The sequence below is a fragment of the Coenobita brevimanus genome, chromosome 13, assembly GCF_032717465.1.
Source record: "Coenobita brevimanus isolate Jiangsu-jjx chromosome 13, ASM3271746v2, whole genome shotgun sequence".
Classification (NCBI taxonomy): domain Eukaryota; kingdom Metazoa; phylum Arthropoda; class Malacostraca; order Decapoda; family Coenobitidae; genus Coenobita; species Coenobita brevimanus.
The window spans coordinates 57430630-57452869 of NC_136966.1; the positions used below are offsets into that span (position 1 = coordinate 57430630).

The following is a 22240-nucleotide window of genomic DNA, read 5'->3' on the forward strand; positions in this document are numbered from 1 at the left end:
TCAGTGTTTAATTTTGATACACCTCACACGAGTCCACTCAGGAGACCAATTTAATAGAACTAATAAGAGCTGAGAGACTAATAAGAGACTAATTAAAAGACTAATTAACAAGGGACTAAATTAACACGATCTCTGGCAGCCTGACTCCCAATTTCCTTTACCTGTTTCGACGCCATGATGTCTTAAGTGCTGTTCTTACTAACAACAGACTTCTTAACCTAGGAATTCACCTTAAGGTATCTGGTAATATCTCCACTAACATCTTAAAACCGATAACTAGGCGATTTATTCCACCTTTGGACCCGTTATTTCTCCTCGATTTGGGTAGCTCTCAAATACCTTTTCCTTAGCGATGTATTTTACTTCACTTTACTGGTCGCTTGTATGCTTTTTATTTTTTTAACGCCAACATGGAAGACAAAAATACCGTAATGAGCTGTAAAAATAAACCGGTAAGGAAACGGTGTTAGAGAGCTTGTTTAACTGACAACACGAACCTAGACGATTTTCCTCAGCTTAAAGAGGGATTTCAGGCAGCATCCAATCCTCCTGTATCAGTGCAAAGAGTTCCTGATGCCTTTCACTACACTTCCCGACCACCAACTCTCTATTCAAACTCTTATTTATGATCCTAAGTCTCCCATGATTTTCACCACCACTACCATCATCACCATCATTATCACACCACTACCACCATCATCATCATCACCACCACCACCATCACCAGCAACACCACCACCACCACCACCACCACCATCATCATCATCATAGCATCATCACCACCACCACCACCATCCACGCAATTTCCCGTATCGTTCAATGCAGCGTCTTATGAGTTTCAAAGATTGCCACGGGACTAGAAGCTAAGGATGTCTCTACGAAATGTCCAGTTCATCTTTAGCCTCCTTACGTCATCGTCTTTTCAGCTGCCAGAGATTATGCACTCACAAGCACGGCCAAATGTGTGTGTGTGTGTGTGTGTGAGAGAGAGAGAGAGAGAGAGAGAGAGAGAGAGAGAGAGAGAGAGGTGTGTGTGTGTGTGTGACGCAACTTGGCACGAACAGAGAGAGCTAATGTTAGTCATACACCATACCGGTACCCTACCACTACCTACCATACCTCACTACTACCATCACCATACTTCTCCACAAACCTACCTCAAGGATTATTGCATCACCACTACCATACACTACCACAACCTACCATTCTACACCACCACTGCTTGCCACTACCATTCCCCACACCACAACCACAATCACACCAGCAGCTAATCTACCACAGGCCTATACCATACCCTACTACCACCAAACTCCTGCACCTACCAACAGGTCCACTACCATACCCTACCATGACACTCCCATACCCCACCATGCCCCTACTGAACACACACACACACACCATGGACTTGTGTTATATGTAATTAATATTAATCACTTCACATGTATTAATTACAATCCATGTATCTTTCTATTTTACTAACCAAAGTACAGTATACTGATGTGTACCGGTAGATCCAGTCCTGATGTGGCACTACACGAACTACCGTCCACTTGTGACACTTATTAACACACTGCGGTCAACTTTGCTTACTTTTATGACACAAGACACTACCGTCCACTTATGACACTAATTACACACACTACCGTCCACTTTGCTCACTTATACGACACTAATTACGCACACTACCCTCCACTTCGCTCACGTACATGACACTGAAATCAACACCTCAGCTACCCAGCACTGCCTATCGGTACTAAACACGTCCAGTACGGGGTATCCCTTGTGAACTTAAGAGATGCCAGTGACTACATTTCCTATATATGAGATTAACGACATAAATAGTTCACTTCTTAATTAAAACATACAGATAAAAATAATATAATGCAGTACGCTGTGTCATCAACGTGTAATCTTACCATAAATAAATAAATGAATAACAATGTAACTTGCGAAGATGGCAACTCTCCCGCCACACCAGGGATCAGTGTGGTACCAGGGTAACTGATACGGTGCATTATCAGTTACCGTACCCCACTTGATCCTCTCTCTCTCTCTCTCTAAAACAACAACAATAATAATAATAATAATAATAATAATAACAGTACTAGTAGTAGTAGTATAAATAATAATATTCATATTCATCATTTTGCAAGAACTAAAACACGTGTGCCTAGTAAATATCAAAGGCGTTTTCACCTCGCCATTGCGTTAACTGCATGTGCAATCAGGTGTGTGTCTATTCTTGTTCAGCTGCAAGGTAACTCATTGAAAATCCTTGCATGGCGGGGAAATTTATCATAAAGTAATTGTTCTGTGTTCTCGATTAATGAGTCAGTTTCTTCAATTATCTCTCTCTGGACGCTACCTCGCACTATCCTAAGTTGGGAAAAAGATGTCTGGATGATGATGATGATGATGATGATGATGATGATGATGATGATGATGATGTCCGGGAAACTTGTGGATTGTACTTTGGTTAGCCTAACAACAAAGACTTTATTCACATGAAGAATGCGCACTACAACTACCTCTACCACTACTACCACAACCACCCCTACCACAACGAACTATTAACAACCACAACAACCAAACCTACCACCATCACCAGTACAACACCTATCCTAACCACACCTAACCAAACATCTCCCACCAGTACCACTTCTGCCACCACTACCACCACCACTATTACTACTACTACACCCATCCTAACCACTACCACTACCACCATTACTACATCCATCCTAACCACACCTACACCACTACTCCCATCCCAACTACACCTACTGTATGCCAAAAGCTGATGTAAATATTAGGGATCTGCTTCTCACATCACGTATACACTCTCCACCACAGTAAGATCCGTATTCTTGTCGGCTCTCAACATCTCGTCCTTAGTGATTTATTCTCCGTAGTACAACTTCTTTTTGGCATAGTATTTTCGTAGCGATTTATTAGACTACACATTACACCTCGATTTTTTTTTTCTCTATTTTAAATCGACATGGGGAAATCGGCTTAAATAGTTAAATGAACGTGTATAAAATGGTATATTAGCCTATGCAAGATAAGTCACAAAGGAAGATATGCTACGGAGCCTCCTATGCTACCCACAATACCTCCCACAAAACAGTTCATCGCATCACCATACACTCTTTAACTTCTTCCACTCGGAGCCATCCCCCCCTCCCCCCTTTGTTGCTTTCCTTACTTCCTGACACTACATTCAACTTAGGATTAACGTCTATTACTAAGAGTTAATGAAGGTTATACCTAAGTACTCCAGTCCGAAAAGACTCCCCTAAGTTAAATGAAATGGCCTGACTGTAAAAAGAAAACTATCTTACCGGTATTTATAAAGACATCACACACATGGCGGCGAACATTCCCTCACATACCGGTACTATAACAATAGGTGTGTGTGTGTGTGTGTGTGTTTTTATAGACACCGCACAGAGAAAAGTAACGTGTCATAATTATGTTGCTGCTCTGCCCCAGTCTGTTTGTCCGGGCAGACCCATCGACCACATACAAGCAGCCACTCTCCGGTGGCAGAATGCGCCTCGCTACGGTTGGAACAAGGTCCTTCCACATGGCGAGGTGCAAGGAAAATGGAGAAAGGACAACCCCAAGAGGACAAGCAGTGTATGTATCAGTAGCCTACCTAGTAGTCTTAGCCCTAAACTACTTGGTAAATGTGGTCGAGTTCCCTGCCTGGGAGTGTTGCGCAAGGGCAGCAACCAGGCCTTGACCCAACGTCACTCTCATGGTAGTACCACCATGGACGAGAGTACCGTAACCATCCATCTACTACTTTTTTAGAGGGTTGACGGGTGCTGCACCTTGCTGAGGCAGAAGGTGTCACAAGACTGTGCAGAGCAGGGGCGTCAATCTTCCTTGAGCCGGGCACATGCGCCGAATGCATACCAAAACGCGTTTTGTACCTACAGAAATACTCTAACGGTGTTTAGAAATGTCACGTGTTGGGGAGGCTCCTAAGGCCACTCCCTCCCAGGTTACACTCGTGCCGGCTCACCTCCACTTAAGACTGATCTCGTCTTTCAAATCTCCTTCTCAACTGACTCAAGAATTAGCCTAACCCCTTTAAAGCTACAGTTCTCCCCTACTCTGAATATATCGTCCGGTAGCTACACACATACACACACACACACACACACACATATATATATATATATATATATATATATATATATATATATATATATACACCGTACCCGGTACATAGCCTACCGGCATATAACGAGAAGCTGCTATGCCAGACATCCCTAAATTCTGTCACTGATACCAGTGTGAAGTAGCAACAAGAGTGTGACCCTTTACGAGGAGTGTGGTGTGCTGTGTGTCAAGAGGCGCCTACTGCTGTGTGTCAGGGTACAGGTGTGGTGGTGGTGGTGGTAGGCCTTTAATTTAGTGTTGGGGCAACCACTAGTATTACCTTGCACAACCACTCATTCATCTTTATGTGTGTGTGTGTGTGTGTGTGTGTGTGTGTGTGTGTGTGTGTGTGTGTGTGTGTGTGTGTGTGTGTGAGAGAGAGAGAGAGAGAGAGAGAGAGAGAGAGAGAGAGGGAGAGAGAGAGAGAGTTTTAGCACACATTCACCTTCCACTCACAACTCTACCTTCCACCAACACAACCACACCACACTCCACATCACCACCATCGTACTGCAGTGCTATAAGAAAGCGAGTACATGGCGATAACACTGTGCACCATTACATCACACCATTCCTACTTCACCACCCACACCATTAATTCACTCACCACCACCACCACACTACACCACACACCCACTCCCTCTCCCACACTACACAACTCACTCCACCGCCCACAACAACACCCCACTCCATCCACACCACATCCACCCCCTCTCTACACCCCTTCACAACTCACTCTACCACCCACAACAACACCGCACTCCACCCCTACACCCACACCTCACCTCCACCACACCACGACCACCACACCCACACCACACCGCGCGAAACAGCTGAGAGAGAGAGAGAGAGCGTCAGCTGGCCACAATAACAACACCGACAGGGCAACACAGTGAGTAGGAATCGATTGTATTACCGGACTCAAGACTGACCTAGGGAATGTGTGTGTGTGTGTGTGTGTGTGTGTGTGTGTGAGAGAGAGAGAGAGAGAGAGAGAGAGAGAGAGAGAGAGAGATCCTTTTCACCACAAACTGGACCAAATTTTCACCATTTATTCATTTCACGTAGCTCAGTGGCAGAAAAAGACAATACTACGACTCCACATCCTTTCCATAGCACTTCTTCGTGACTAGCATCGTATCTTAGTGTAAATCTATTGCCACAACCCAACTTTCAAGACGACGAGATGGCAATTTTAGGCCAAGTAAAAAATAAAATGATTATAGCAAAGTGTGGGGGGTAGACAGACAGACAGATGGACGGACAGATACACAGCCTACATACATACACACAAAGTACATACACAGACACATACATACATACTGGTACATACATACACACAGACAGACACGAAGGCACACTGATAGATATACGAACATATTGACAGAAAATGAGGTAGAGACGGATATGAACGAATGAGGGTATAATTGCATGGAAAGTGAAGTGTGGGTAAGGTGAAGTGTACGGAGGATATGAAGCGTGATAGAAAGTGAGGAGTGACAGGGGTGAGAGATAAAGAGAGTGGGTCCATGGGGTGAGAGAGGGTGTGAGGGGTGAAAGACAGGGTGCAAGGGGTGAGAGAGAGAGAGAGAGAGAGAGAGAGAGAGAGAGAGAGAGAGAGAGAGAGAGAGAGAGAGAGAGAGAGAGGATGTAAAACTGAGTGAGGTGTGTGAATGAGCGAAATTATAGGGCAGGTGTGGGTGAGAGTTGGTTCAGGAATGTGTGTGTGTGTGTGTGTGTGTGTGTGTGTGTGTGTGTGTAAGTAAATAGTGAGTACCAATGTGTGCGTGAGGGTGCATGTGCGCTGTGTGTGTCTGGGTGTAGGTGCGTGTCTGTGTGTGTACGAGCGCTATGTGTGTGCAGTAGAGTATGCGTAAGTTTCTGCGTGTGGGGGAACGAATGTAAACAAACTTACGTAAACACACAATTTAGTTACGTATGTGATCAATATTTCCTTTAGCTGCATCATCTTCCATCTTTATCTTGCTCAAAAAAAAAAAAAAAATAATAATAATAATAATAACCCAATAGCCTCCTGATGCGGGTTGGAACATTCGCCAGTACTGTCATAGAAGCTTCCTAACATTTCTTCCTCAGCGATTTATTTATACATTGTACTTAACATCCACTTGTATGTGACTTATATCGCCTTCATATCGGCATTTGCTTCCCTAACATACACGAGGCCAGGGAAGAGTAATATGCAAAATAAGTCGCCAAGATAAAGACACTGCGACACCTACAACACGCTCCCTCATGTAATCCAGGACCCAAGCTGAAGGATATTTGAGTGAAACTGTATGTACGTATGTAAGTATGTATGTATGTATGCATTTTTATCTCCATGTGCGTGGTATAAGTTTGTGTACCATATAATATAATGTTCGTATGAATGCATGTACGTACGGTATGTATGTAAGTGGGCAAGCGTTTTTATGTACCGGTACCATATAATATACGTTTGTATGTAGGCTTATGTATGTATGTATGTGTGTGTGTATGTACGTATGAAAAAGTTAGAATGTAGTGGTTGGCATGAGAGACAGACAGACAGACAGACAGAGGGGAGAGGGGGAATGAGCGTGAGGAATGCAGAGTGAAGTGAGTCAGGTCATGTCAGGTGAAATCCCTCTAATGGAGTGAGAGGTGAAGAGATGAGGTAGGGTAATACATGACATGTACGGTGACGTGAGGTGAGGGGGTGTGGTGGTGAGGTGAGGGAGGTGTGGTGCGGTGTGGTGTGATGAGGTGAAATGAGGCCTGTAGAAGTGACAAGAAGGTGTTAAAGACTAGGGAAAATGATCCTACGTGACAGTGAAGTGATGTGGAGCTGTGACGTGAGCAGTGAAGTGTGGGCGTGAGAAATTTTTGGCCACCGAGACAAAGGTTGATAAAGCTCCCTAACACCTTTTCCTGTGCGATTTATTTTGCTTATTTACACCTTACTGTCCTCATCTGCGTTACATAAATCCAATAACGCCATAACGGTACGGTACTCTATAAATATCGTACCGTACAAAAGGATATTAACCAGCCCTATCCAAAAATAATTCGCCAAGGAAAAGATGTTAGGGTGCTTCCTTAACTGACAAGAATACGTGCTAAAGTAAAGCTGAGATGCTGAAGTGAGGTTAATATGAGTGGCATGATTGAATCGAATACTGGAATGAGTAAAGTACCGTATAGTAGTGATCTGTGTGATATCGGAGAGAAATGAATGTGGATATACAGGTCTTGTGGAATGACGTGAGTGAGATGACATGACAGGTGGGGTGAGATGAACTAACATGACAGGTGGAGGTGAACATGACTGATGAAGTAAGATAAACATGAGATGAACTAGCATGGAGAAGAACATGAGATGAACTAACATGACAGGTGGAGGTGAACATGACTGATGAAGTAAGATAAACATGAGATGTACTAACATGGAGATGAACATGACATGAGATGAACTAACATGACAGTGAGATGAACATGACGGGCGGAGATGAAGTAATATGACAAGTGGTGAGAACTAACATGACAGGTGGTGAGATGAACATGACAGATGGAGTGAGGACTAAAATGACATGATTTAACATGACAGGTGGAATGAGATGAATTAACATGACAGGTGGAGTGAAATAAACTAACGTGACCGGTGGGACAGGATGACATGCGAGGTGGACTGACAAATAAGACGGAAATGACAATAATTATGAAATAAACTTTAAATAACAAACGGACTTAACCGACACGTGGGATGGGCTGACAAATAAGGGACGGTATACACTGCCATGACAGGTGCACTGAATCAGGTATATGGGCATGTAGAGAGATAGACTGATAGATAGATACATATAGATACAAAGACAGTCCAGCTAAAGTATTTTAAACTGCGAGCGAATGACAGACCTGCTGTGTGAGGACGGGGTCGACCTTGGGCACCTCCAGCTCCTTGAAGGGTTGAGGAGCAGCGCCTTCATACTCCTTGAGGCTCACCGTCTCCTCCCTGGCCACAAAAACGTCCGGATATCGCACCAAGAAGTCCCGGAACTCCTTCACGTGTTGTCCGGACACGTGACGCACCTCCGGGGACGCCTGGGAGCGGTGTCCGAGGAGTGATTTGATGGGCACTTCGGTCCCGGCGCCGTACTGCCTTAGCTTGCCCACGAAGTAGTCAACCGCCTCCTGCGCATAGTCTCTCTTCCCCAGCAGCTTCCCCGTCGGGTCGTGCGGATTGGAGATGCCGTTGCTGTAGTTGGTCACGCTCACGTAGTCATCCTCGAGCGTGAACAGGGACGGATACTGCTGCAGGAACTTTCTGAGGCCCGACTGTGAGCCGCCAGCGATCTGACGCATCTCCTTGGTAAAGCCCTTAGTCCCGAACTGACAGCTGAGGTCATGCAACGTCCTAGGTTGACCCTTGTCCATGAGCCGGTCAAGAAAGAATAATAGGGTGAGGTTCCTGACATGATCATAATCTTTAGTATCCATTATTCACTGATAATAAATAAAAATTTTAACAGACGTCGAAAAAAAAATTAACTGGCATGGGTACACCCCGCGAGAGAGCCGACACTTCCTCCCCCTCCACACTCCTCAGCCACACTGAGGATCGCAGCGTCACCTAGCACATACATACACATGAATCCACCGCACATTTAAAAGCTCCATGAAAGCTATTGCATCCATTTATCTGCTGTTTTTGTGATCGGTCATCAGAAGGATAATTATCTTACATTCCTTTATCTTCCACTTTACGATGGAATTGAATTTTCTGTTCGAGAAGCTATATGAGCTGGGATTTGCGTTGGTCACTGCTGAAGGTTTCGATTAGTAAACTCATAGTAATGAAAACAATGTGAATTTTCTAATGATAATGTTATATTCACATAATATTAAAATGTCATTAAGTATTCGATTGTTTGTTGACGCACAGTTGTCAGACATGAACAGCTGTCGCGAAGGTGAAAGTTATCGTACTGCATATAGTAATGACAGTTGCATTCAGACGCATAATTTTATTAACTTACCCAAGTCATTACGCTACAATAGACGTGTAACTATTTATGGCATACAACTGTTTGTATACCGTAAGCACTACTGTCACTATGCAGTTTGCAGATTTTGCTGTTTCGCATAAACATTTAAATGGAAAACTTGTCTAGCTGATATGCCTGCCACAGTTAATATACTATCCATATTACGATATAAGCCCAACTGCCGTATTTCTGTCACTGTAATCCAAACGGAAGCTTAAGAAATTGGTATCAGTGGCACTCTGACCACAGACACTAGGGTGAATAGAGCGAACGCAGACATTTATGACCTTGAGCCCATCGAATGTACAAAAAACAAGAAACAATAACATTTGTGATACTTAAGTCTAGGATCTCCGTCACCATCATTAAATATTCAGTATATCGCTTAAATTATTTTTCTAGTCTAGCGCATGTTCTTTAAAAAAGTATTGAAGCAATTTCAGTTTGAAGTACAGTATGCTTGATGTTTAGTACTTGCCATTTTCTTTCCTCCTCATAAGAGCTTTTTCCAGTTCCAGAAGACTTATTTCTATAATTACCTATTTCGTAAATTCCTTGCTTTATACTGTAATCATCTAACACTGCATGCATCGCACCTACAGTGTACTGGTTTAGCCACTGAATGATGAGAAACCTGAAATGCGAAATAAAACAAGCTGTAATATCCCTGCAATGATATATAGGCTAACTGAAAAACAAGTGATGAACACTGTGAATCCTTTCAGAGACTGAAACACTTGAATTAGGCATTTTTCTTTTTTTTCTTGGAGGGAACAATCTTGCAGGCTCCTAGTCTTTGGTTCCTTCTTCCTTTTATATATACTGAAAACAGATAAGCTTTAACTCACTGGCAAACACGGAGCACAAACTGCAGAATTATATGGACATATAAAAGCATTACCATAACTAATATCCTCCCAGCAAACAAAGCCAAGAACCAATGATGTCCCACCTTCTACTCTCCTCCCAAGTACCTCACTGCAAAGCTACCCCCACTCTCAATTAATTACTGGTTCTGTACCTGGTTAACTATCACCTGTTGGAAAATTGTTGCCTCTCTGTATCAAATGTTGAAGCATTACTGGAGATGGGTTGTAAGGTATGCTGCCACCTGTGAAGAAATATTAAGGAAATAATTTATGACAATATAAAAATGTTTTGCCACTAAATACGTACAGCAGTAATAGCAGTTGACTAACCTTGGTCTGTGTTGCCAAGCAAACCCATCCACCGCAGGCTGGCAGTCACCTCTGCAGGGCTGTCCCAGGCAGTGAACCAATGTTTCCATGTGGTGGACAAGCACCTCGCCGCAGAGGCACAGGGAAAGAGAGTTAACAGGGGCACTACAGCAGGTCCCACATCATCCAGTGTTTGGTTATAAGGTTACCACCCAGCGTTGTAAATGGTTTCCTGGGTTACAGGAAGGCATTAGGCTTGTCACTCAGTGTAGAGTCACCTAAGAAAAAAGTTGGCAACACTACATCAAGTGAGTGGATGATGGTTGCCACCACCTACCGCTATTAAAAACGATGTAATTGACTAAACGAGGATGCCAACCTCGGTTGGGTATGATCAAACTGACCGGTTCAGTGATATGTTGGGAGGTAAAGAAACAAGAGGTTCGGTATCACATATATTTGGTAAATTAATTAGCACATATGCATACTGCTAGTACAGGACCGGTCACAGCACATCTCGCAGTCACCATCGGGTCCGGAAGACAGGCAAACAAAAGCTAAATGACAACACAGTGAGCAAAAAATGTAAATTATAACTGATATTTACACAATTCAGGTCAACTGGTTATTTACACAGCACAATGGATAACTAACATGAGACAAGGGAGGAGCTAAGGTGCGGGATTGTAACGGATTGTGGCTTGTGCGGTAATAAAAAAATCGGAAACAGCCAACCCCATATTATCCTCTCTGAGATGTTGTGACCATAGGCTAGGCTACAGAATTCCATGGTGGCATTACACGGAAAAAAAAAAAAGGAGGGGGGGGGGTGTCACATCTTGGGGTATCAAACCTAAGCAAGGCCATCTCTCTGACTGGGGGATTCTAACCACTACACCACCAGGTGTATATTCCTCTTAATAATATGTGCTACATTAGAAAAACTGAAGTGCTCCAGCTTGGCCAGTAAGTTTTTCATGACCCTGATATGCAAGAACTATGAGATGCTGAGCTGCTCCCATCTAAAGCAACTATGTATATATTAAAAACTATGAAATATTTGTGCTGTGGTTGACAACACAACACTATCAGTATGTTGCAGGAGGGCCCGGGAGAGGGGGTATCAACGGTACCAAAACACCGGGGCCTGGGCACAACAGGACAGCCTAGAAACCCAGCCAGGTGCTTCTTCATATGTAAATACTTTTCAGTAGCATAAACAAATTCTAATATAACTCATAATTTTTTCACACACAAGAAGAAGAACATGTTGAGTCAGGAACAACAACATACATGACTGAGAGGGTCCATGTCAGTACGACTAATGGGTCAGGGGCCTGTGACACTCCTCTACACCAGTGCCCTGTGGCATCTCCCTGGGCCGGACTATCAGTGACTCCCGTTTGTATCCTCCGTGAACGCCAACCAGTCACAAAAAGGGGAGGTGGGATGAGTAATGTATAACTGCTAAAAATATACAGTGCCAAGACTGTCAGGCAAAACAGTGCAGCAACATTCTAAAACAAAGACTCATTCTGATGGACAGGTTGTGAATTAAGATGGTAAAAGTGACATTTGAGTGAGAATTATTAGCCCAATGAACCTATGATATCATTTTCATTTTATTCTTTCCAATTTTGATGATAGTACTGTATATAGTTTATGAGAGACTGTTCATACTGGAGGGGCTGAATATGACATCATTAATAAAACCCTTCAATAAGAAAGTCTATTTGTAATCTGAATAATATCATCATAAGGCAGCTAAATAAAGAGGTCATCACCCACATTCAATTCCTCACAACAAAACATCCCAGATAAACACAACCTCGCTGCACTGGCCTGCGGACTTTATGTGACACTGACTCTATCTGTGGGTATGTACAAGTGAGAGAGTTGTGGGCCTTATGCATAGTCAATTCCAAATCATAATCAAACTCGCTGATGATTCACACCCTTCCACACCTGCCCATATCTCCATATCTCCCTCTGTCTAACTCCACCATCTTTAGGTATAGTGCACTCCAAATTAGAATGATATAGTCACTCAAACTCCATTACCAAATTAGAATTATAGTCACTCAGCTCTATCACCAGCAACTCTAGTCCAATCCAAGTTACAATTACCTGTACAGTATGGGGTTAATGAGGGAGTAGGGACAGGTGTGCAAGGGTGTGAATTGTGACAGAGTGTAATTCTAATCTGGAATGAGCTATAGTTTGTAGTGATGTGACTCCACAAGTAATCCATTATAAAAAATGCACTTTATATAAAAAGAGGCAGAAAAACCAAAACAGTGTAGTCAAATTCACAAAAACCACTTGAGAAGAGTACCTGCAACTCCGAAGATCAAAGTTATAAGATACAGGTTACCATGTGCATAGAAAAGCGACAACCTGAAAATAAAGACAAATTCTGAATCATAACATTTCCAAATACTGTATGTGGGGAAAAAAAAAAAAAAAAAAAAAAAAAAAAATGACTAACAATAAGGACTTCCCAACACTAAGGTCTGTATTCTCATCGGTTACGGTAACTCCCTAACATCTTTCCCTTACCAACTTATTTTCACATACAGCTCATTAATAATTTCTTGTGTATTACTCTTCCCTTCCATGTTAGTGTTTAAAAGACAAACATTCAAGACAGCAATAAGGTGTAATTTGAGGGAAGGGGGGGAAAGCACCACACAAGGAGGAATGACAGCAACACTGGTGTGGCTGCCTGAATGTTACATGAGTGTTATGGCCATATAATTACAACTGAGTGCACGGAGGTGTAAGCAAGCCTCCAATTTTGGGTTGTAATTTAAGGAACACCTACAAAAGTTAAATGTTAATAGCCTGCATCCCAAATTACAAAGTGCCGTTGGCAATGGTACAGAAAAGCCAGACATATTTTAGGCTCTCCAGTCTTAACGCACTGTCCAAACATCTCCAAATCAACAGATCTTGAATTAGGTTCTCTTATTTTTTGTTTTTGTTTTTCTTGGAGGGAACAATCTCATGGACTTCTGGCATTTGGTTCCTTCTTCCTTGCAAAAAATAAACAAGTAAACACATACATTGCCAGACGCCATGTATCCCAAACGGGGTGGCCAAGGGCTTAGAGTTAATTGTTTTACAGGGAGGGGCACTAATCCTCCACCAACCCCACTTGACACGTAGGGAGAACGAGCCAACAGCATCTGGTGTTCCCAGGCGGTCACCCATCCAAGTACTAACCAGACCCAACGTTAAAAATAAAGAAATCACATGCTTCCAAAATTACCATAAAAAAACAGGGGGGCTTGTTCACTTCCTTACATTACCAGTATCACAGTACTGTACTTCTAACGTCCTTATAGTGTGATTTTCTAACCTGATGAAGACCCCAACCTCTCTCAGCTTAGTGGATGGCCAGGTGTGGTAAGACTGGAGGGTCAATTGTACTTGTAACCACGGAGACTCATTTCTACCACATAACTAAGGTTCACTGAATTTCTTGCAACCTCAGCTTAGTACCGAACACAGTGGTTCAGTTTCATTGGATGAAAAAATATTATAGCAACCAAGGAAACTTATTCCTACCTCATAACTATGGTTCATTGAATTTCATGCCTCCACGACTCAGTATTCAAGACATAGTAGCGGCCCAGTTCTGTCAGGTGAAAACAATATGATATAGAGTGCACATCAACTCCAGCAGACATGTGCCACCTTCAACAAGACCAGACCCCCTCATAACAATCTAACCTACATGATTCTAATGATACTAGTCATAATAATTACACTAGATGATTCTTACTAACCCTTTGAACCCAGGAACACCTTTTCCATTTTATTCTCACCATCTCCTCAATTTTATTTAGCTTAGGGTAGACTTTTTGACCTGGTGATAGCATTTTCAAACTGGAGGGGTCAGATATAGCCTTAATGAGACCCTTCAATATGATAATCCTTCCCTGAGCCAAATATAATCCTTGAGCAACAGCAAGAATAAGAAAATAAATCACACCTGGAGTCAAACGGTTAATTAACAGTAAGTGGCACAGCTTCCACACTCAAAACAACCCTTAGATTTTTTAAAACAGGTTACAATCATCAGACAAATGAAAATAGTCTACATTACTTCCACATACACAACTACAACTAACTCAGCATTGCAAGCACAGTTAGGCACCATTCATAAGGCTACAGGTTGACAGACATCGCGGCCGCAGATCCACCTATCCTCCTCTCGGGTTTACCTTGACTCCATGCATTCAGTGACATATTCCCTTCCTTCATTCCTCCTACCAGCATTTTATTCAGTCTCTTCATTCTTCCTACCAGCATTTTATTCAATTTGGGAAAGGCCTCTTGTAGTGAAGGGGTTAATAAATGCTCTACCTTACCCCTTCAGTTCAAATCTTTCCTAAATTGAATAAACTAATCTGTATAAAGCAAGATTAAACTGGAAATATACATCGTGGGACTGAAGAAGCTTAAATTTTAGCTCTGCACTGAGTAATGTGTAACTGATTTAATCTATTTAAGCTTTGCCTTTGTATCTGGAATTCAACTGTGTCTATAGTTCGTGCACCATAACTTGGCAGAAAGTTTGGTCTTTTTGCTGCCTGTAGCTCAATGGGAGAGTAAGAGAATATCCCCTGTAGTGCAGCTCTACATCCTTTCCATAGCACTTCTTTGTGACTAGCACCATACTCTAGCATTAATCTCTTGTTGCAACTCAGCATGCAAAATAGGGGGGTCGCCAATTTTAGGCCAAGTTAAAGTGGACAGAGTACAGAACACAGCTGACCTTAACAGCTAATGAGCACTACATAGTCATAAAACTTCTGCCCCTTCTAACAAGAGTCTTTTAGTAACAAACTTTATAATGTTACAATGCACACTACACCTGCCTTGTTACAAATAAAACTGTATTCTAAAAGGTACTGGTTGCATTACATGATAAAAAATCCTCTGGTCACTTCTTGGGATCAAACCTATGGAAGGTCATCATTCCAAATGGGGCATTCTAACCACTACACCACCTGACTAAACAGTAAGTCATCCACCAGAATAAAGAATAAGTCATAGAACTGTACAAGGCCTAGTTCTTTCACAAGTACCTCTTCTTCTAAACCTGTCCCACAGAGCAGCAGACACACACAATAATTCATTAACTAGCCTCAAGTATCTTCTCAAAAAAATCCTGCTGCGAGTGCTTCCACTCAGTACTATAGAGTTATGAGGCAGATCCAGAAAATGTACCACTGACTAATGAATCTTGTATTGTACTCTCTAACCACTGCACAGTAATAACTAACATCAAAATGATCTACATGAGTATACAAGCATTGAATTTTTCCTGTACACAGTTGAATCAGAAGCTAAGATGATGATGGTGCCTCAAACAAGGAAGAATGGAAGTATAGCCTATTTCTCCTAACCTCACGTAGATCCCTAACCATTTTCAGCTTGGCTGATGACCCAGTGTATTTAGACTGAAGGGTCACTAACAAGTAACCAAGGAAGATTATTCCAATCTCATAAATATGGCTGACTGTAACTATGACACAATATTTAAGCTGTAAGTGGTCCAGTTCCATCAGGTGAAAACAAACGTAGTGTGAGAGAGATCTACCATAAAGGCCGAGTCCAAGTACTACTCCCACCAGGCTCAAAAAAGATGTACAAAGCACCAGCAATGCTCACAGTCAGTACTATCCCATCTTCGTCCTGGCGGCAATATTAGATGCTTTTATCTATGTTGATGAATGAATGAAGAAATGATTTAACTTTGTTTGTGCTAATTGACTTCCATTTGCCTGCAGCATGGCTATGCCTGTGATCAATCAAACTTAACCAACACTTGTACTGGGCAGGTCCCTCCTCTGGCCATCTCTCATTATATGACCGCAACAATCTTCAAAATGGTCATTAAAAAGTAAGCTATTCCAACAGTCCTCTGGTTTGCAAAAGCTGAATATATGAACTGTATATATAAGCCTTACCATATCTCCATCTTCAGGTGGGAAAAAGAGGGTGGGATGACAATGATAATGACATATAAATGTATCTGGTATTCAGAACCCAAGTTGTACTTTCTTGTGGCACATTGAAGTTGGTAAATATCATCTTCATCTTGTCTTGTTGTTGTTGCTGTAGCCCCAAGCTCATCTGGATGTGAACCTGGTGGACTGCAGGCTAAAGCTGCCCTTCTGCAGTTCACCATCCTCCTTTCAGGGAAGAGGAAGGGGGTTGAGGGACACATATAATCAAACAGCAGAGCCACCTGGTTATGCTGGCAACACCACATGAAGGCATCCCTTCTTCCAGTACAACTGTTAGATCCTCAGGACCTTATATAACTTCTCCTACTATAAAACTTCTAATTCTACAACACAACTGTCCTTAACTGTTATTATACTGTTGATGACCTACAGTACCTTACTATGTATAATACTTTACAAGTATACATTAAACATTATAATACTCTTCTTTGTAAAAATATTCCTACAGGCAAACAGAAACAGGCACTACTGTATTATGCCAAATATTAACAAGTGGTTCTTGTAACAGCAGATAAAAGGACATCTTGTAACTGGATTTGAGGACTTCTTAACACCTTTTCCTTTGTGATTTATTCTGCTCATTACAATTTTTGTAGGTTGCTGATATAAAGTATGCCAGTGTTAAAAGTACAGAAAACCACACAAAAAAAAACTGAAGTGTAATATGCTAAAAATCACTACAAAAAAAGTGCCAAAAAGCCTCCAATACCACTTACTTTCTCTCTCTCTCTCTCGCTTTTTTAATGATTTAGTTTCTCTGTCTCTCTCTTTCTCACTTTCATAAACTGTCTTCTACACTGTGGGTGGCTATGTGGTGCAGGCTCTCTTGGGATGGACACGTGGCTGTGTGTGGGGTGGCAAGACATTCAACTTACTCTGCTGGAAGTCTTGAGCTGGTATTCTCATCAGTTAAGGAAGCTCCCTAACACCTTTTCCCAAGTGATTTATTTTGCTTATTACTAACCTTGCTGTCTTCTTCCATGTTAATTAAATCTTTCTAATACCACCATATTCTGCATAAATAGTGTACACAATAATATCATTCAGCCTTATCCCCAAAAAAATCAGTAAGGAAGAGGTGTTCAGGAACTTCCTTAACCACTGAGAATACGAGCTCTGGTGGTGTATGGCTGGGGAGAAATTTGTTGACATTTTACTGTATGTGCTAGTAATATTTGATCCTCAGAAACATTACCTCCTGGGGCCAAATTCAATATACTACTTTCACAATGATTAATAACGGTGGTGGTATTCCATTTTACTATAGCTGAGTACTCATGGTGACAGTATCAAAGTATGGTGATAAAAATAGGGAGTAAGGTGACGGGATGATAATGGCAGAATGGAGTCACCACCACCACCTACACTCTCAACCACAGCAGTGCCAAGTACTGAATGGATGATGAAGAATACACAAGGTAGAGGCAAGGTTCTTTCCTGAATAGTTTTCTTTGATGAAGCTTTACAGCAAAATTACTCAGAAATAAATTGGGACTCTACCTCGTTTATTCTTGATCCACCATTTACCAACTTGTTACACTGTCACATTGTGCATTAACCCCTAAAGACCACAATTCCACCACCCTCACTATACCCTGAGCCGCATTTTGGGTCCGATTTTTCAACTTTCACCACGGTACCTGTCTTGAACTGGAGGCTGCAGGAGGAACAGAGGGACCAGGCATGGAGGACATGATTTAAATATAACAATGTGCATGTCATATGGGATGCCATATTCCACATTTCTGGTAATGATGTAAGTGTGCAATGTACAGTACCCGTGCAGTTGTGCTATTACATTTTGAACAATTACTTATCTTCAAAACAGTTTTCTGTCTGAACAACTGTAGTTAAAATTCATGAACAACAACAAACTGAAGCATCAAGTACAATATTTAACTTTATACTATCTTATACGGGGAAGACCAAAGAATACAATTGGACAACAATATTGGAGTGAGACAATTACTGTACTGAATTTCACAGCTATAATTCAACAGTGATGCTGGTTTGGCAACTGCGTAATAAATGGAAGTTTATCATCGCTGCTCTGACAGGTGTTAGTGGTAACCTGTTGTTGTTGTGACTCCAGCCTCATCTGAATGTGAACCTGGTGGACTGCTGGCTGAAGCTTTCCTTCTCCTGCAGTCCACCATCCTCTTTTCAGGGGACAGGGAGGGAGTGAAGGACATCTGTATAACCAGACAGTGGAGGCACCTGGTTATATCCTACAAAATACCATACATACACCACCATAATTAAAGCAATCAAGCAACTCAGTATCTGCAGCATCAGTGTAAATGGAAGAGACTGAGGGTATTAGTGTAGTATAACAACTCACTCCTGTCTACACTACACCAGCACACTACACACTACCTTCTACAATTCTCATATTCACAATTAAACATTATGAGTAAGTAACATTCATGAATTATAATGTGATGTGAATGATGATAATTAAAATCTATGCTTAGGGGGCAATACACTCATTAAAAAAAATCATCAATAAAAAGTTAATAAGAGCTAGACATTGTTTGTGCTGAGACCTCCTACAGGCCTGCTAGTACAGTGCACATATGCTCATGTATGTGTGCACTTGTGATTTGTGCATGTGTGCATGTGTGTGTGTGTGTGTGTGTGTGTGTGTGTAAAATTTATACTAGAAAGTCACTCTATACCTCTGACTTAGTTAAGCCACAGCATTTTGTTATAACGTCTCAAGATGCAACAATTTATCTCTGTGGGTGTATCAACACAAAGAGATCTAAAATACTCTACATCAGAACTTCCAGTATAACAACACATCAATGGCAAGCCATGGTGATAAAAACTACACAAGATAACACGTAAACTCTCTCACATAAAAATGTAACTGTGTGTGCTGGCAACTTGTGAGGACTCCAGTCTAACAATATCGTCACTACAAAAAGCTCTTGTTGGTTTATATACGTGTGGGTGAAGCCTATCCTCACCCCTTTTGTGACGACTGCTCGGAAACGTGACAAAACGCACACACAAGCAGTTTTGATGTGTGTTTGTGTAAGCATGATCATCTTTTCTTTCCGACTCTCTAACGCAAGACAGTCAATCAGTACTCTCAGTCCTTCACATATGCAACACATCAACTCTGAAGCTGTCTTCCTCTGTCTGTCTTTCCCAATGCTTAGAACCTCTAGTCTTTTAAATGCAATGTGTCCAGGCATCTCAGAATGAATGGATCTTGAACTGGCTTTATTTTTGTTTAGTTTCATTGGGAAAGAACAAGTTTTTCAGGCTTTATGCTCTGTGTTCTTTCCTTTCTGCTAAAAAAATAAAAATTCTTCACACAGAGACTCGCCATCTAGAAAGGAGTACATGCTGGATTCACCCACACTCATAAAGACCCCATGAACTTTTATGAGTGAAAGTATATGAGGACAACAGGTGACACTTCATACACCACTGATTATAAACACCACCAACAAGGAAAACTGCTGGGTGATAGTAAAATATCTGTCTAAAAAATAAAATGAACAAACAGAGATGAAACTGTATGTGAAATCCTAACAGTGTGGGGACAACTGATGACATAATACGACACATTCCAGGACCGACACAACACACGTCCTGGTGACATCTTCAAATAAAGGCACAGCATATGATACAAGAAAAATATATAAAGTGTGAGGACAGATAAAGATAACTAAGAAATGAAAAAGTGTAGTGAACAGAATGACACCAATCTGAATAAGATAAAAAAAAAGCTTATAGAGGAAGAAAGAAATGAGAGTAATGTTATGAGAAGGAAGTTCAAAACTCTCATAGTCAGCAAAACTTTCGTATGCTATTCCAAATAATGCCAGGTAATTTTATTCAGCTAAGAATGCACGTGAAATTGCTAAGTGACTACAGAATTATGAAAGGGGCAGCCAAATTGAGTTTTGTGCAGGAGAAACAAGTGAATGAAGAGGAAGAACTGGGATGTGTGTGTGGGAAAGGAAAACAAGAGTGGAAGCTCGTGAAGTATATGAGGTAGGAGGGTGGTGCAAGGGAAGGAAGAGACATGGTTAAATTATGCCTGTGTGAAAGGAAGTTGTGAAGGAGAAAGGGGTGGTGAGGTGTATGAGGTCGGAGAGGAGAAGAGACATGCAAGAAATATTGCATATGTGTAAGAGGAAGATGTGAAGGAGGGGAAGGTGATGAAGTGCATGAGGTGGGCTAGGGGAAGACATATGAGAGAGATATGTGAGCAAGAGGAATATCTGAAGGAGGAATAGGTGGTGAGGTGTATGAGATGGGCTAGGATGGTACTGGTGGAGGGGGTGAGGCCATCAGACCCAGCCACCAGTCAATTTGTGGAAGAGCTCCTCATTTAGGTTCTGATTGGCATCCTTAGTGCGCATGGACAGGAAGATGTAGCCACCGATGAACTCATGAACAACCTGAAATAACAAACACCTGGTACTTGGGAGAAGAATGCAAGACGGATGACTTGTAATGAGAAATCTGCACAGTAAAATGGAGGGATTCTGCTGCAGCCCCAGGTTCATCTGAATGTGAACTTGGTGGACTGCAAGCTGAAGTCCATCATCTTTCAAGAGACATGGAGGGAGATGAAGGATGTTTGTGTACTTGGCCAGAAGAGCCACTAATTCATAATGGTGCCACCACAAGAAGGCATCCCTTTTCACTGCATGGAAGGAGTCTACATAAGATGTATGAGATGAACTTGTGAACCACCTTAAACAACAAATACTTAGAAGAGAATTAGGAACTGGCAACCAATTATGAGACATTTATAAAGGGAATGGAAAGAGTCTAATTTAGATCTACAGGAAGATGTATTCCTTAAAGAACTGATGGACCTCCAGCAACAACAAATATTTAGAGAACAAACATAATGGATAACTTATCCATAGTACCATTTCCCAGAGTAAATTAGGCATACTTATATTCAGCTATTCATCGTTCTGTAAATTCTAGCATACTCATACTTAAATATTCAGAGTGTAGTCTCTAGTGTGACAGTATGCACAGTATGTTCAATAACTGACCTTGCAATCAGCGGTGAGGCAGGAGAATACTACATGATCATCTTCAAACTGGATCATCATATGCCGAGTCTCCCAGTTCACATTCCACGCCTGAAACATACATACGTTATCGGCACACAGGGAGAAATGAAAGGTGGTGTGTCTCGATATCACAGTGCCAGTAGGTTTGTTCAAGTAAAAGAGCTACACCTACAGTACATAAGAAAATAGTGTTTACTCAGAGGATAAAGTCATTTTAGCCCAACTTGGGTTGTCTCTGGGTATGGAATACATGGAATATATTGGCTATGTATAAACCCTGGGTTTTATAAACACTGGGTTCATGTCCTAGTAAGCCTAGGGTCACAAAACAACAGATAACTACAATAAAGGAAAATGGAAACACTTAGAGTTATGAATAAGGGCAATGTAAGTGGACAGAGGCAGTGTACCTTCATGGTGTTGTAGCGCCATGTCTTGATATGGTCACCAGTGTTAAGATCCATCCTCATAATGCGGTTGAATGCCACACCCAGGAGCTCCTCACGCTGCAACAGTCATCAATATCAACATCAACAACAGAATCACCATCACCATCATCGTTACCATTTTCAGCGTTGTTGTCGTCGTCCTCTTCATCATCATCGTCATCATCCTTATCATCATCCTAACTCTATTTATCACTAGCATATGGGTTTGGTAGGTTGGTATGAAAATTAGCTTGGTAGGAGAATGAAGTGCCAAGCTCTTCAACATCTTGCCGTCACTCACAATAATCATCATCATCATCATCATCATCATCACCACCA

The 22240-nt window shown here is 41.7% G+C and overlaps 2 protein-coding genes across 2 annotated transcripts in view; both read right to left on the reverse strand.

Annotated features, from left to right (window-relative positions):
* Positions 1-8755, reverse strand: part of egl (Egl_like_exo domain-containing protein) — an 85621-nt gene extending 76866 nt beyond the window's left edge. The window contains exon 1 of the mRNA XM_080283966.1: positions 8071-8755. Coding sequence (XP_080140092.1) covers positions 8071-8652 — 582 coding nt within the window. The 5' untranslated portion in view covers positions 8653-8755. The remainder of the gene's footprint in view (positions 1-8070) is intronic.
* Positions 8756-20188: 11433 nt separating this feature from the next.
* Positions 20189-22240, reverse strand: part of Fit1 (Fermitin 1) — a 62388-nt gene continuing 60336 nt past the window's right edge. Inside the window, exons 11-13 of the mRNA XM_080285490.1 lie at positions 21884-21979; positions 21453-21542; positions 20189-20840 (exon numbers count right to left, since the gene is read on the reverse strand). Of these exons, the coding sequence (XP_080141616.1) occupies positions 20730-20840; positions 21453-21542; positions 21884-21979 (297 nt within the window). The 3' untranslated portion in view covers positions 20189-20729. The remainder of the gene's footprint in view (positions 20841-21452; positions 21543-21883; positions 21980-22240) is intronic.